This window comes from Oryza sativa, chromosome 7, assembly GCF_034140825.1.
Source record: "Oryza sativa Japonica Group chromosome 7, ASM3414082v1".
Lineage (NCBI taxonomy): Eukaryota > Viridiplantae > Streptophyta > Magnoliopsida > Poales > Poaceae > Oryza > Oryza sativa.
Window position 1 is genome coordinate 151,949 of NC_089041.1, and position 14,687 is coordinate 166,635.

Here is a 14,687-nt window from a genome sequence, read left to right on the forward strand (position 1 = left end):
CGATACATCAAACGTCGACAATCTGTTACCCCTATCTCTGTCTTCTACATCTCCCTCTATCTCGCATACCCTTCAATCCTCTAATTGCTCGTCTTTACTTCACGTTATTTCAATGTCTATAAAAAGATATTCTAGCTGGACTGTCGAGCCTATAACTAACTGGCTCGCGTTCACCTTAACGGAACGGGTTCCCTCTCGAGCGTTCATTCGACAAAATGTATCCTATGTGTGGCGGTGCTTCTTTATGTACCGCTACATGTTGCAAATAAAGTGCTCAAGTGTGTCCAGACATGAAACTCCTTTTTCACGTAAATATAATTATGACATGAATTTATTATAAAAAATATATATCCTCATGTTAACCAATATTAAATACTCATCTTGAATTGTCAAAAAGATTAAAGACTGCCTCTCAAATTTTTTTAAATTTGTTTTTGATATGTTTCAAGTCAAACTTTCAAAGAAAAGAGAGTTAAGTATTGACACACTTGCATATTTAGATGTGATATAATAATGATATTATCGATATTTGCATATTTAGATGTGATATAATAATGATATTATCGATATTTATTATAAATGCACTAGTAGTAAAATACTACTTCCTCCGTTTCACAATGTAAGTCATTTTAGCATTTTCCACATTCATATTGATGTTAATATTAATATGAATATGAAAAATGCTAGAATAACTTACATTGTGAAGCGGAGAGAGTACTACTATAAGAGAAAGACTTAGGCAATTAAATCATCAGAGTTTTAGTAGGAGTAGTCCATGTTTGAAGAAGGGAGAAGGGAGGGAGGGTTTTGGGGGTAGAAAAGTGAGGGTAGGCATAGTAGAGGAAAAGAGTGTGGGGAGGCTGAGTATTGATGTGGCCATTAAATACGTGCATTACTGCACTTGAATCCCCCCCTCGCCACCCTGTCCCCTTTCTCTCACTGCGCACCGGGACCCACCCCACCGCACACGCGGTCCCCACCCGTCAGCTACGTCTACTATGTACTCTCTCTCTTCCCTGGTTAGGAGTAATTGCTCTCTCCGTCCCGGCCCCACCTGTCAGCGTGGCCATGGCGCATGAGGACTCCCAGAAGAAGAGAAGAAGCTAGCGATCAAGGGACGCAAAGGGAAGCCATGCGTTGCGTATGCATGGCTTACAAACCAAACTAATTAAAACAAGGTCCCGAATCCAAATGTAATGGACACATTACTGTACGAGACAATAAGGAGTAGTATTCTATTGTCGTTGACACGCTAATTAATTAACGAAATGGCTAAAAATGGCATATCATATTTTATTTTATAATTGGTTTTATTCCAGATTTTATACGAAACTTTTTAGCTGATGGTTGGTAGAGACAAGGTTAAGCGGAGGAAGCCATAGGTGACCACTTTAGCGATGAGGTATAGGAAAGTTACACAACCACAACTCATAACCATAGGACAAACATAACCAGGTCTGGAATTCAATTCAACAACTTAAAACAACGCTAACTTTAGACAGCCCTCAAATGTGCATATGAATTTCATTGTGTCCAAGTATATAATGAAAAGCTCTTGGATCCCTCCTTTCAAAGGATCCAGCCTCATCTTAAAATTCATTATGGGTTGTCAGAAATTAAAGAAATATGGTGTTATACCATCTGCCATGGGTCTTTGCGCCTATAACTTTATTTGGGACCTTGGCCCAAATAAAGTGCGCCTCAACCTGGTGAAGAACGGCAGTAAGGACTCTTTGGTCGTTCTCCTACCTCGTTACATAGTTAGTTATCTCTTTAGGGTCTCTTGAGTTTTATTTATATTAAAGTTTAACTATTGCTATTTTTCCTAGTAAATTCGTAATCGGTTATATCACCGTTTTCTTGTTACGGAACCCTAGCTTTGATTTCTATTTGAAATATCAGACAGAGGAGAGAAGAAAAGAGAGTAGCTACCAATCTCGACCTTGCGCACATCGCCGTTGGAGTGAGTAGAGAGGTGAAGGAGCCGCCTAAGCGAGCAACAACACCTGTCGGTGGGAAGAGAGAAGATAAGGTAGTTGCAAGATATTTGATAAAACACACCGAATGAGCTTTATGTAGTGGCTAAGTGGCATATCTCAAATAGAGCGGTAGAGTTATAATAGCATCGTTACAACTTTAAAAAATAGATGAAATTGTAATGGCGTATTAGGAACCGTAGAATATATTTTTAATAAAAATGACTACCCTTGATGGATGAGGCTTACCTCTCCACCTACCTATAATCCAAGGCCATGTTTAGTTCCTAAAAACTTTTCGTAAAAACATCACATCGAATCTTCAGAAGCATTAAATATAGATAGAAAGAAAAATTAATTGCACAGTTTGCATGTAAATCACGAGACGAATATTTTAAGCCTAATTAGTCCATAATTAGCCATAAGTGCTACAGTAACCCACATGTACTAATGACGGCTTAATTAGGCTCAAAAGATTCGTCTCGCGGTTTCCAGGCGAGTTATGAAATTAGTTTTTTCATTCATGTCCGAAAACCTCTTCCAACATCCGGTCAAACGTCCGATATGACACCCAAAAATTTTCATTTTATCAGCTAAACAGGCCCAAGATATAGTTGGGGACAACACCGTGCATTGCATTACACTGCACTGCACCTGCACTGATGGAAACGTTTGGCTGTAACACACACAAATCAGCATCACCTCTGTACGCTCTAAACATGCATGCATATGAGAGAACTATACAATACTACACAAGCACCAAAATTCATTCATCATTAATGGAGCAGCTGACTATCCATCCAAGTAACAAGGCCTTGTTGACGCTTTCAATCATTTACAGCTCAAAGCACTACCAGCATCCCGCTCCTGCTTGCCAGGCGCAATTCTAGTTTGTTTTCTTTCTTCTTTTTGGGAGGAGTTCAAAGTTTTCCCATAACTAACATACTAAGTACAGTAGTATATAATAACATCATATTATGTAGTAACTAACTAGGAGGCCTCTAGCTAGTTGATTGGGTGGTACTGCGCTGACACCCGCTTAGGAGGGAGCTTCCGGAGGATGAAAAGGACAAGAGCTGAAGGCAGTATCTCTGTCAACTGTACACCATAAATCCATAATGCACATGAGCACTAGTCCAGGGCAGGCATTTATCGATACTCTACTAGTATGTACCAGTTCCAAATGTCTTAATTACTGGACTAGTAGTTGCTTACCATATAGTAGAAGAAATCAAGAATTGGATGGTCCAAAACCTCCAGAGATACATCAGAATCAAATGCTGATATCGCCACCTACAATCAAGTCAAACCAAAAGCAAGGAGAAACTCTCGTTATTACAAGAACAAAAAACGAAACCACATATATCTATATATATGTCCGATGTTTCGGAACAGTATTTGTAAACCATAAATATAGTGCTCTTAGCACAACACTCCATAGTTGATATGTTTCACGTTCTCACAATAGGTCAACATCAAAGTTCCCTTTCAGACCAACCAGAAAAATAAGTGTGATTCTTGATACTTGAATGCCTATCAATGAGTCATGATGAATCAAGTACTTACCACTATGCACCTTATCAGGAAACAAGCACAGCAGATTGCAGTCACTGTCCCAACCTGTGACATTTCAAAAAAACAACGGTAGAATGAAAATTCTGTAGCCACAAAACAGTTTAAATGTTTCCACTCCAAGTTGCAATCTGTGACAAGCAATGTAAAGTCTGTAGACCACACAACTATTAAAGATTTTTTTCAATTTTCTATTCTAATCAATTACTGAAACAAACAAATAACGAGAAGAACGATGATTCCTCTCAAGGGCTGAAAATAACCATGTTTAACTGGTGGACAAAAGATAGTATTATCCACCATCGATTGAGGTGGGTCCAGATTATAGCTGTGCATTGGTCAAATACATTTAACTGCAGTTTTATGACAATAACAACTGTATATCCGACTATTAACAAAAGCACTAGAGTTGTAGCTCTTTTAGTTTCACACACAAACAAATGCATCATGCTAGTTAGGCACTATTAAAGGATAGTTATATCATAAATTAGAGTTGTTATGCAAAAGGGTAAGGCAACACAACATATAACAGTTACAGGACTACATGACAACATATAAACATAACAAGCAATTCAGTGTTCAATGCTCCTCATTTTCTAGTATTGAATAAGAACTAATATTGGTGTGGCTAAATATCAGCCAAATGATAGGCTCGAACAACTAATCAAACAGATAAATTTATTTACAACAGCCAGTTCTATGTGCACCAAACAGGAAATATGTTTAATTAGAGCAAGTTTTGAAGCGCGCAGGCACCTCATAAAGCTTCTTTTTTCGCCCCTTAGATTCAATGGGGAAACGTCTCAGCAAGAAGAACAGCCTATCACAGATTAACAGAGCTTACAATTCATTCAGAAAAGGAAATAAATAGTGAACAATTAAGGCAGAGAATAGAATATGGGCACAAGGCTTTGGACGTGGAGTTACCTTCCACCATATACTGAAAAGCCAAGAAGAGCCACAAAAGAGACAACTACTATGAAGATTTTGCTGACCAGCTCAACCAATGGGTTGTCGTTGATTCCGAGGTATACCCAAATACAAACCTGTCGACAAGCCCAATGAGATGTAGCAATTCTAGGCTTTATAGCTAGTTAAGAAAGACGATGTACCTAAGCAACATCACTTGGGACACAGAAAAGGTACTAGATACTTATGAAGATAGGTTTTACAGGAAGAGAAGAAGCTACTACAGCTAGTATATAAGTGTGTGCAAAGATGAGACTGAACAGACCTGAATTGTGTAAATGATGGCATTGACGGCTATGTATATAATCCTTAACTTATCTGTTGGGAGGCTCCTGGCCTGCAAAAATGAGATGATTCACTGATTGGAATAATGGATAACAGATGGGCAGTGAAGAAAAAGGGGATGGTGAAAAGCAAGCATGCCTGATGGTATATTTCTGCCCAGAAGAGAACAAGCAGAGTGTAGGTGGAGAAAAACAACAAGCCGGGGAGGTCTAGCAGCACCAACTTATAAACCTGTGGAGGCCGGCTTTTTGATCAATCAATCAGTTGTTGATGGTTAGTTTTTAGTAGTACTAGTATTCAAGTAAGTGGGGTCTTACTTTTGCGGAGAGAAGGAAGACATGGAGATGGAATCCAAAGACGAGAGCACGGACTGCAGCAGAAAGACAAGTGTTTAATTTGTGAAGGAACAGTAAAAATTACTCCAGAAATTATGATACGAAGCATCAGCAAACGCGAGTGAATTAATAAGAATAAGAAGAAGAAAAGAAAAGGGGATGGGATCGTGGGACGTTGCATTACCTCCATTGACAAGGAAGTTCATGAGGTGAAAGACCTTCTGCGTGGTCCATCCGAATTCGGGCACTCGGCGCTGGATCCTGATCAATTGAATCTGCACTCAAATCAAATCGAATATATATATAGTACGTATATTGCAGGTGAGGTGAGCTAATTCGTCGGCGAAGAGATCGAGTAGCTATAGGTGAATGAATGAGAGTTTGGGAGACGGACCAGCGCGACGGCGGAGACGAGGGCGTATGCGGCGGAGAGGGAGAAGAAGGCGCCGTCCTGCCATGCCGGCGACTCGTTGACTTCCTCCCAGAAACCCCGCAACGCCGCCGCAGAAGAAGCTGCCACGACCACCGGCTCCCTCATCTCTCTCTCTCGCCTTCCCTCCCCTTGACTCTTTCTTTTTTTCTTTTTCTGTGTGCGCGCGAGTTGCGATGCGAGAGGAGAGGATAGCTGCGAGCTGCGCCTGCGGAGAAGAAAAGAGGGGTGGTGGTGGTGGGTCCCACGCATCAGTCTGTCGTCTGTCTCTTCCCGGCCTCGGGCGCTTCGGGGCCCACCTAACAGTGACCAACCGGGGGCGGTGGACGGCGTCTCGTCAGCAGATTGTACGTGGACAGCTGGGCTCCACGTGGCGACCGATAGCGCTATTTAGGGCCCACTGTCAGCGACACAAGACCGAGTCATGTCCTAATGATAGGATATGGCCCAAAGTGGAGTTCATTCCAAAATGGATAACATTGCGTCGCACCGTCTCATATCAAATTACTAATAACAAGATAATATAAAAAATACAACATGTGGACTATTCTAGTCCATGCTTAATTTATTTTAAAAATTGCCACACATTATATTTAAGGAATACACCTATTCATCTATTCGAATAAAAATATTTAGAATCCAAGTGAGTTTAGCTTTCGGTTTATTGTGGTGAAACCAATCCATTAGTGTTCAAATTCTAAATTGACACATGTACTCGCAATTACGTTTAATTATTCTTTCAGTGGTATGCGACGTATCCGTCAACGGCGAGGCATCTATGGTGACTTCGTTAATCTCAAAATTATCGGCCCAATATTTCGGAGATGCTCATAGAGATATGGTGTGCGTGTGTTCGTTTATAGGGGTGAGTATACACGCGTTATGGACACATGCATTTGTACTATGTTTCAGTAAAAAAAAGTTATTGATTACTTATTTTTCAAATAGCGCAACGAATATTTTGTTTCAATAATTCCGTTAAAAAGCTAAATAGATCAGCATAACCGACAATAACTAGTACTCCCTCCGTTTATATACTGTAATACTTTCTAGCATTATCCACATTCATGCTAGAAAATCTTACAATAAAAAACAGAAGAAGTACTATCAAGTAAATTTTTAACATGCTACCCTATTGCGTGTTATCTTCAATATAATTACAGTTCTTTCATGTCTTTTCCAAAGAGCAATGAGAATTTATGCTTATGATTTGCATGGTTATCCGTATTAAAGACACGCAAAACCATGAAATTTGCAGCACATACGAGGAAAGTAATCTTTCAGATATCCGTATGATTTATTATTATTTAATCTCTATGACAAAGGTGGTTTACAATTGTAGATGAGGGAGGTTAAGCAGCACAATGCAGTTGAAATGCGAATGAAAAAGAGAATTTTGAAAAATATACTGACTGAAACGAGACCGGATCACCACATAGCAACCTATTATTGTTCCTGCTTCAAGTATGGATAACCGGGACAAGTATTACAGGCACACCCCGAACCCATCACATGCACAAAATTGCGCATCATGCCACGAGACATCCTCATGTAGCACGCAAAAGTTGCCACCATTGGCGTCATCTTCATCAACAACCAATCAGCCCTGAGTGCCACGTCAGGCTATCTCCCCGTCGACTACAGCTTATCGAAAGGCTCGGGCCATCTGCTCGAAGTGTTCGACTCCACTCATCAAATTGTCGATTGTCTCCAGTTTCAATCAATCTTGAACATCATGTCTACCCATCTCCCTTGTAAAAGCAACTTATCAAACAATCAAGACTGCTTGCTCGAAGTGTCTAGCTCCATCGATCAAATTGATCGCCAACGTGCTCCACATTGCACAATATCATATCACGAACACTACGCGTAACCTTGCGCGGTGTGAGCACCTCCATCGTCCCTCTTTCATTGGATCTCCCTCCAGGGCAGGTTCTTATACCACTTGTTATACAAACCGACTCTGAAATCGACATTAGTAACTGGACGTAGAATAATGTCATAGAAGATACAAAGATTAGGATGACATTGACGCGATATTTGGTAATAGAGTTCAACGATAGCCTACATCTCCGATACATTGATTATAGGTGCTCCTCGTTGTTCCAGCATAACTACAACGTATCAGGTTAGTCACGACCATCGAGCGGTTATTCGGCCAGCAAGTTTTCCCTTGCCTATGCATCGCACTCTCGTCATTTGGTCACAATATATGTGCCTTTCTATTAAGAGATCATATGATAGATCTGACTCTAATTTATGTTGTGTACCTATTACAACTCCAATTTCTAATTTATATAGCAAACTTCGGAAGAGCATATTCGGTACAAATTCTAAAAAATGCAGAATTTTTGTTATGTCAGGTAGTATATGCAACTGTATTCTAACGTACATGTCTGAATCATAGTTGGACTGCTGTTTCTAGCTAGCCAAAATGAAATGCTCACAGCTAGCTGCACACCTGAAATCTTCTATCTATTATCTATTATATACTAAAAGTCCATTAAACATCCTATAAACGCTCCGAAGCCGCCACGTGGCGCTTCTACAAGCGCTCCTAAACCGCCATGTGGCATTCTACAATCCCACCATCGATTTTCATTTAAATTGGTGGACCCATTATTTTACACCGTCGGATTAGATTTATTTAAAAAGTTTATGCTTTCTATATCCGAGCCATTTACTTGGAAATACTTATATACATGAAAAATGAAAATAGTTACGTACGATGGAAATACATACATACGTACACGTATGAAAATACTTACATACGTGTATGATGGAGTATATCTTTAGGTACTGTTTATTAAAAAAGAAACAAAGAATGTACGTGTGTACGATAAACCTATAAAGACAAAAAAAGAATATTGATAAACTGTTCACTTGGATGGAAAAATACAAAGGGACATACGAACGTATGTACGGTGAACGCACGATAAAAAAATGCTATAAAGCCCTAAAGAAAAATATATGTACGGTGTTATAACCATCGAAAAAAAATCGACAGTCTTTTTAAAATAGGATCTTCTATACTATAAGAAATAAAATTTATAACTCTACAAATATAGTCACATAGTCACGTGGTGCTTCTATAAGCGCTCTTAGGCCATTACGTGGCACTTATAATCTCACGTCACACTATATTTAAATTAATGGATCCTTTATACCTTTACATTAGCCTACTTCCTCTTAGTATCGTCTATTATATACTAAAAGTCCATTAAACATCCTATAAACATACTCAGGATGTCACGTAGCACTCCTACAAATGCTCCTACGTCGCCGCATGACATTTAATAAATTAGAAAATTATAAAAATATTGAGAATAAACAAAACATTTGGCTATCGATTTTCAGTAATTTACGGTGGACTCATTGTTTTCTACCATTAAATTATTTGTCCAAGTAAAAAAGGAATACCACCTATTTCCTTTCTCTCATATTTTCCTCTTTTAGAAAGGTGGAAAATATATTTTTTTTACCCATTATTTTTTAAGAATCTTAGAAATTCTTAGAAAAAATGAAACACCCCATCATCGGATTTCACTTAAATAATATAGAAAAATTAGAAGAATAAAATCTCCTCCACCTCCTCCCCGCCCTCACACGCACAAAACATCGTCCGTCCTCTCCCTATTTTTTAGCTATCAAACTAAAGAGAATCAGTCAATAATATTCATTTTTTAAGAAAGACTATAAAACACATGCACTCTAAATGCGCGCACACTCACCCTTATGAAAACACACAAAGAGAAACAATCTATAATATTGGGTATTTGTTTAAGAAACACCATACAATCGCAGACACTGACAACACGCGCACACTCACCCCTATAAACGCACACACGCACATCCTACCCCTATAAGTATCTCCTAAAGACTGAGCCGACATATTTTGAGATTGACGAAATCACCACGAGCGTCTCGCTGCCGACGGGTATGTCAGCACTGAAGGAATAATTAGCGGTAAATACGAGCACCCGTATCAAGTCTAAGACTTGAATCCAGGTGGGCATGTTCTATCACAAGGAACATAACCAGTTGAGCTACACTCACTTCGCAATAATATTGGATATTAAAACAACCATAATTTTCAAGCTATATTTTTTGAATACTACTATGCCTTTTAAACCGGTGGAACCATTATTATTTCTAACCGTTAGATCTATGTTATATAACAAACAAGCGTGTATTCATGGGACATCACATTTCAAAAATATTACCGCACAACTATATTTCGTGATTATCGTATTCATGTTAGGTTGTGTGGAGCCTCTAACCCACTCTAAATGAAAATGTTCATGGATGGATCACCTCTCAAACTACATCAATCATATTAGGCTATATAAACCCATACATTTAGTGAAGCCTCATGTCCTGCCCAATTCATCCTCTAATAAACCATGATATATGCAATTAAAAAAAAGAAAAACACATTAGTTTTACTTTCGTTGACATATTTTCTAAAGAAAATAAGACTATATTCTTTTCAAATGATGAAGAAGATTATAAATAATTGCTTATAGATATTCTTTAAATATGATATAACATAAAAGTAATAGGTTAGAAAACAATTATATAAGCAATTAAATATTATATAAGCAATTAATATTATATAAGCAATTAATACCGGTGAAAACAATTTATGGAGAAATCGTGACGGTTGATCTCCGATTAATATTTCACTCTTATAAATGTCGCATACTTAGCGTACGACGTATGCCCGCGCGAATGCGTGGGCTACCTTCCTAGTTGATCAAATAAGCAAATAGCAGCGGGTTAATTATATTATTGGGGAACAGCTAGCTGGTATATGGAGACTGAAGATCATAATAACATATCTGAAGTCGCGCGGCATCATTTAATTAAGAGCAAATTTAAACTCTGTGTGACTGGGGTAACAAAAAAAATATTATAACCTTGAAGTATTTGAATATGATATAGCAGACAGCCAGTCCGTTGCTCTTTATTTAAGGGGTGTGAAAATCCAAAAAATAAAGAAAGAAGAAGAAGAAGAAGAGAAGAGAAGAGGAGAAAATGAAAGGAGAGAAGATCGATCGAGGGCCTGAAGTATCCATGGCATGTATGCAATCGTACACGTAGAGATGTGATGTGACTGGATCGGAGCTAGACAAGGAGGGGCTTGCCGCGGCCCATGGTGAAGCCGCGGGTGCCGTCGGGCATCCTGGGGCCGTGGGCGTGAGGAGGCGGCTGGCGTGGGCTGGAGGGGCACTTGTGGCGGGGGCTCGCCGGCAGCTTGTGACGAGGGCTCGCCGGCTCGAAGTGCCCCACACTGCCGGCGGGGGCCGACTGCGGGCTGTGCGGCGCCGCCACCTGCAGCTTCCCTCGGCCCCCTCGCGCCCACCCTCCTCCTTTCTTGCTGCTGTTCATCATCTGCTGCTCCCCGCCCTGATCGTGACCCGCCGCCTCCGCCGACAACTCCGCCGCCGTCGCCGTCGCCGTGGGGGATAAGTCCGACGACATCGGTGACTGCTCGTCGTCCGAGTTGAGGTCGAACTCCGTCCGCTTCAGCCTCATCACCGACTTGGGCTGTCCACCGACGCGACCATGCATGCATCAAAAATCATTTCAAAATTTAAATTTAATTTGATGATCCAATTGCCCGGACGGTTATTATAGTTTAATTTGGGATCGATCATATATAAAAATTAATTTAGTACCGATCGCCTGAGGACGGTGCGCACCCGAAGGCCTTTCCTCCAGTTCCGTTCGTCGTTCAGCTTCTCCACCTGCATACATGCATGCATTCCACTTGATTTCTTTTCTCCTAGCTTGCGTATATTCACATACTGTATATATATATATATATATATATATATATATATATATATATATATATATATATATATATATATATATATATATATATATATATATATATATATATATATATATATATATATATATATTCTTCTGGAAAAACAAAACGACTACTCTACTCTACTCACTGCTTTCTCAGCTTGCTGCGAGCTCTCGTACTCCACCAGTGCATGCATCTACACACAACGAACATACGTCAATAACACCAGTTACTGCATGCATCTTAATTAGTTTCTACCATGGAATTTCTGAGTGAGTCGTCTGCTACAATACAAACAAACTTTATTGCTGCAAAAAAAAAAAACCATGTCGCTCTTGCGCGGGCGGCTCATGAGCGAAACCCTAGCCGCCCACACTGCCACCCCCCTTACCCCTCCTTGCCACCGGAGCCCGAGCTAGCGGCCAGCCGAGAAGGCGGTGGCGGGAAAATCAACCCCAACGAAGCTCCTCCTCGGTGCGGGAGGCGGAGCACGAGTCGGGTGCGGAGACCGGCGGCCGGAGTGGTTTGGCGCGATGGATTCGGCTCACCACGACAACAGGAAGGCCGTTGCAGCCTGTGTCCATGAGAGTCCAGGACAGGCTTGGCTGGTGGTGGGGTGTTGGTGCCTGGTGTGGCAGAGGTTGTGCAGGTGGCAGAGCTTGAGAGTGGCAAAGACTGGTGTCGTGGGGCGGTTTGCAGGTGAAAGCCTAGCTTGGGACTACTCGGGCTGGCAATGGCGACATTTTCGGACGCCGCGTTCCCCTTTGCGGCACTATCGAGCGACTACCCTTTCACCCTTGACAGGGCCCTCCATGTGAAAACCAAGTCCTTCTGAACGGGTAACGATGAAGTCTAAGATGCCATGGTCTTTCTGAAGGCGCTGTCTAGGAGGTCCTGTTCCTTGCCTTCATCGCCTTCTCTCTTATTTGCCGCTCACGGCTCTCGGATGTCTACATCAAGTTGAGGCGAGGGACGAGTGGATCTCCTTCTCTCTCGCCTTCTCCCTCTCCTCAATCTCTCTACATGAGGATAACCGTAAGTCTTTCGATGTCCTTCTGGGTTGAATCGGTGTTAGGCGGGGCATTTGCAACCCCCCTTGTTAGCCTAGTGGCGATCAATCACGCTTAGCGGTGGTTGATTTTGTGCTAGTGTCTTCTCCAGGGTGTGGTGTGAGGAGATATACTAACTCTCGGTAGCGGTGTATTTGTTTTCTTTGTTTTTCCTGGTTACAATCTCCGAGGGTTGTAATCTTATAATTTTTTTTCCTACTATATCAATATGAACTTCGCACTATCTGGTGTGAGTAGTTAAAAGAAAAGTACAAACAAACAGTGATGTATATATAGCTTAACAAAGTACTACTCAACATATAAATACCTTGTTACTGACTAGAGTGTCTGACTTGGAAGCTCTTGCCGTGCTAGGCTCTTGAGGGTGGCACATCTTTATGTTCTTCACACTGCACATGCATGCCGGCCCACCCCATCGATCGATTTTTCACATATATATGCACGCCAAGTAGTAATATAATTTATTTCAACAACGTAGTAGTAATATAATACACACAAAACAATACACTCGTATACAATGTGGGAAGCATGCAACACGACTATCTGAGGCCCGGCGGCACTTCCTGACCTTCCAACGACACCGAAGATTTTCTCCAGGCTGTTTCTCGATGAGTCCTCTGGCAAATTCTCAGCTATGATCATCCTTGACTGCGCGCGCGCGTACGTATAAACGTGCACCAACAATTAATTAATTTAAGTATCATATATATTTGTTTAATTTTAATTTGATTGTCACTATATATAGCTAGCTAGCTAATTAATCAGATATACACATGCATCGAGACAGAGAGAGAGCAGAGTGATGAGACCTGAAGCTCCTCCTTGTGCTTCTCCGTGAATGGCTGCCTCCGCCGGACTTTCTTGCCGTCATCACTCACAATCTGCATGCACGAAATATATATATTAACGAAAACACACAGATGGATCGGAGTATGTACGTACCCAAAGCAAGTATATATTCGATGAACCATATACTAACTATATCGATCGATCGATCGATCGATGCTTAATTAGTTAGTTTGTTGATTACCAGCTTGGTGGAGGTGCGAAGAGCCTTGACCAGCATTTGATTGGTTGCTCCAAGAGACTTGATCTTCTTCCAAGAAGCAATCACGGATAAGGGGACTGAATGCAAAATCACGTACGGTTTTAGGAGCTAATTAAGCTAGCAAGCAGAAATATATATAGGAGTATATATATATATATATATATATATATATATATATATATATATATATATATATAATGGAATGACGTACGTACCGTAACCTTCAGAATCTTTGTTCATGATCTTGAGCAAGAACTCGTTGGCGACGAGGTTAATGTCGCTGAATTGGTACTCGACCTGCTTGACGATCTTGTGGGGCATGTCGGCGGCGGAGGTGGGCTTGGGCTGCGCGCTGGCGGCGGCGGCGGCGGCGAACTTGAAGTCGGGCATGAAGAAGACGGGCTCGTGGTCATGGAAGAAGCTCCAGTGATCGGGCTGCACGTGGAGCCCGAAGGGGGAGTAGAAGCTGCTGCTGCCGGCGGGCGCCGACATCGGACTGGCCGTCGGCGACATGGCAGGCACGAACTCCGGCGCGTGCACGTTGAACTTGAAGGCCGACGACGGCGTCGACGCCTCCTCAACAACCACCACCGCCACCTGCTTATTATTATTATTGTTGCCGTCACCACCGCTGCTGATGCTCTCCTGCTGCGCCGTCGCCATGGATGATCGAAGAATTCAATTGAATTGAATTAATATTGTGTCTGCAGCTTGGATCGACCGATCGATCGATAGCTAGCGAAGCGACTGCATGCATTGGATGGATGACATATATATATAAATGAAGCTAGATGGATCGATCGACCGAGAAGCTAAGGGTTGGAGGAGGAGAAGAAGGAGGCCATGATTTTGAGGCGAGACCGTGTTTTTCTCCCGCGCAGATCGAGGTCAGCATGCAACTAATGGCCACTCGCTTACATGTAGGGCCATTCCTCCGATCCACCACCACCACTCGCCTCGCTTTCCTTAATTTATTATTCCTTCACGGAACTACCTATGCATCTGTCGGGTGATTTTTTCTCAAAAATCACCTAGATTTTTCCTTGCCCTTAGATTTTCATCCAATGGAGTAAAAAAAAACCAAACAGACAGCCAAAAAAGGCCAAAAATGACTGGGCCAACACACTAAAAAAAACAGATAAAACATGGGCTGCAATCTGGCCCAAACAACAAATTAGAAA

General features: G+C 41.3%; 2 protein-coding genes across 2 annotated transcripts; both read right to left on the bottom strand.

The window, feature by feature from the left end:
- Positions 1 to 2,722: 2,722 nt before the first annotated feature.
- LOC4342176 (tobamovirus multiplication protein 1) lies at positions 2,723 to 5,760 on the bottom strand. The gene is made up of 10 exons (XM_015789264.3): positions 5,532 to 5,760; positions 5,322 to 5,412; positions 5,120 to 5,172; positions 4,941 to 5,033; positions 4,783 to 4,854; positions 4,476 to 4,594; positions 4,305 to 4,368; positions 3,543 to 3,596; positions 3,192 to 3,269; positions 2,723 to 3,074 (listed from the first exon to the last, which is right to left on the bottom strand). Exons 1-10 carry the CDS (start codon positions 5,673 to 5,675, stop codon positions 2,982 to 2,984), a joined length of 861 nt encoding a protein of 286 aa, XP_015644750.1. The 5' UTR covers positions 5,676 to 5,760; the 3' UTR covers positions 2,723 to 2,981.
- A 4,700-nt stretch (positions 5,761 to 10,460) lies between these two features.
- LOC4342177 (la-related protein 6C) lies at positions 10,461 to 14,311 on the bottom strand. Its single transcript, XM_015790797.3, has 8 exons — positions 13,722 to 14,311; positions 13,489 to 13,583; positions 13,268 to 13,339; positions 13,027 to 13,106; positions 12,766 to 12,847; positions 11,537 to 11,584; positions 11,249 to 11,317; positions 10,461 to 11,117 (listed from the first exon to the last, which is right to left on the bottom strand). Exons 1-8 carry the CDS (start codon positions 14,167 to 14,169, stop codon positions 10,695 to 10,697), a joined length of 1,317 nt encoding a protein of 438 aa, XP_015646283.1. The 5' UTR covers positions 14,170 to 14,311; the 3' UTR covers positions 10,461 to 10,694.
- Between the last annotated feature and the right edge of the window lie 376 nt (positions 14,312 to 14,687).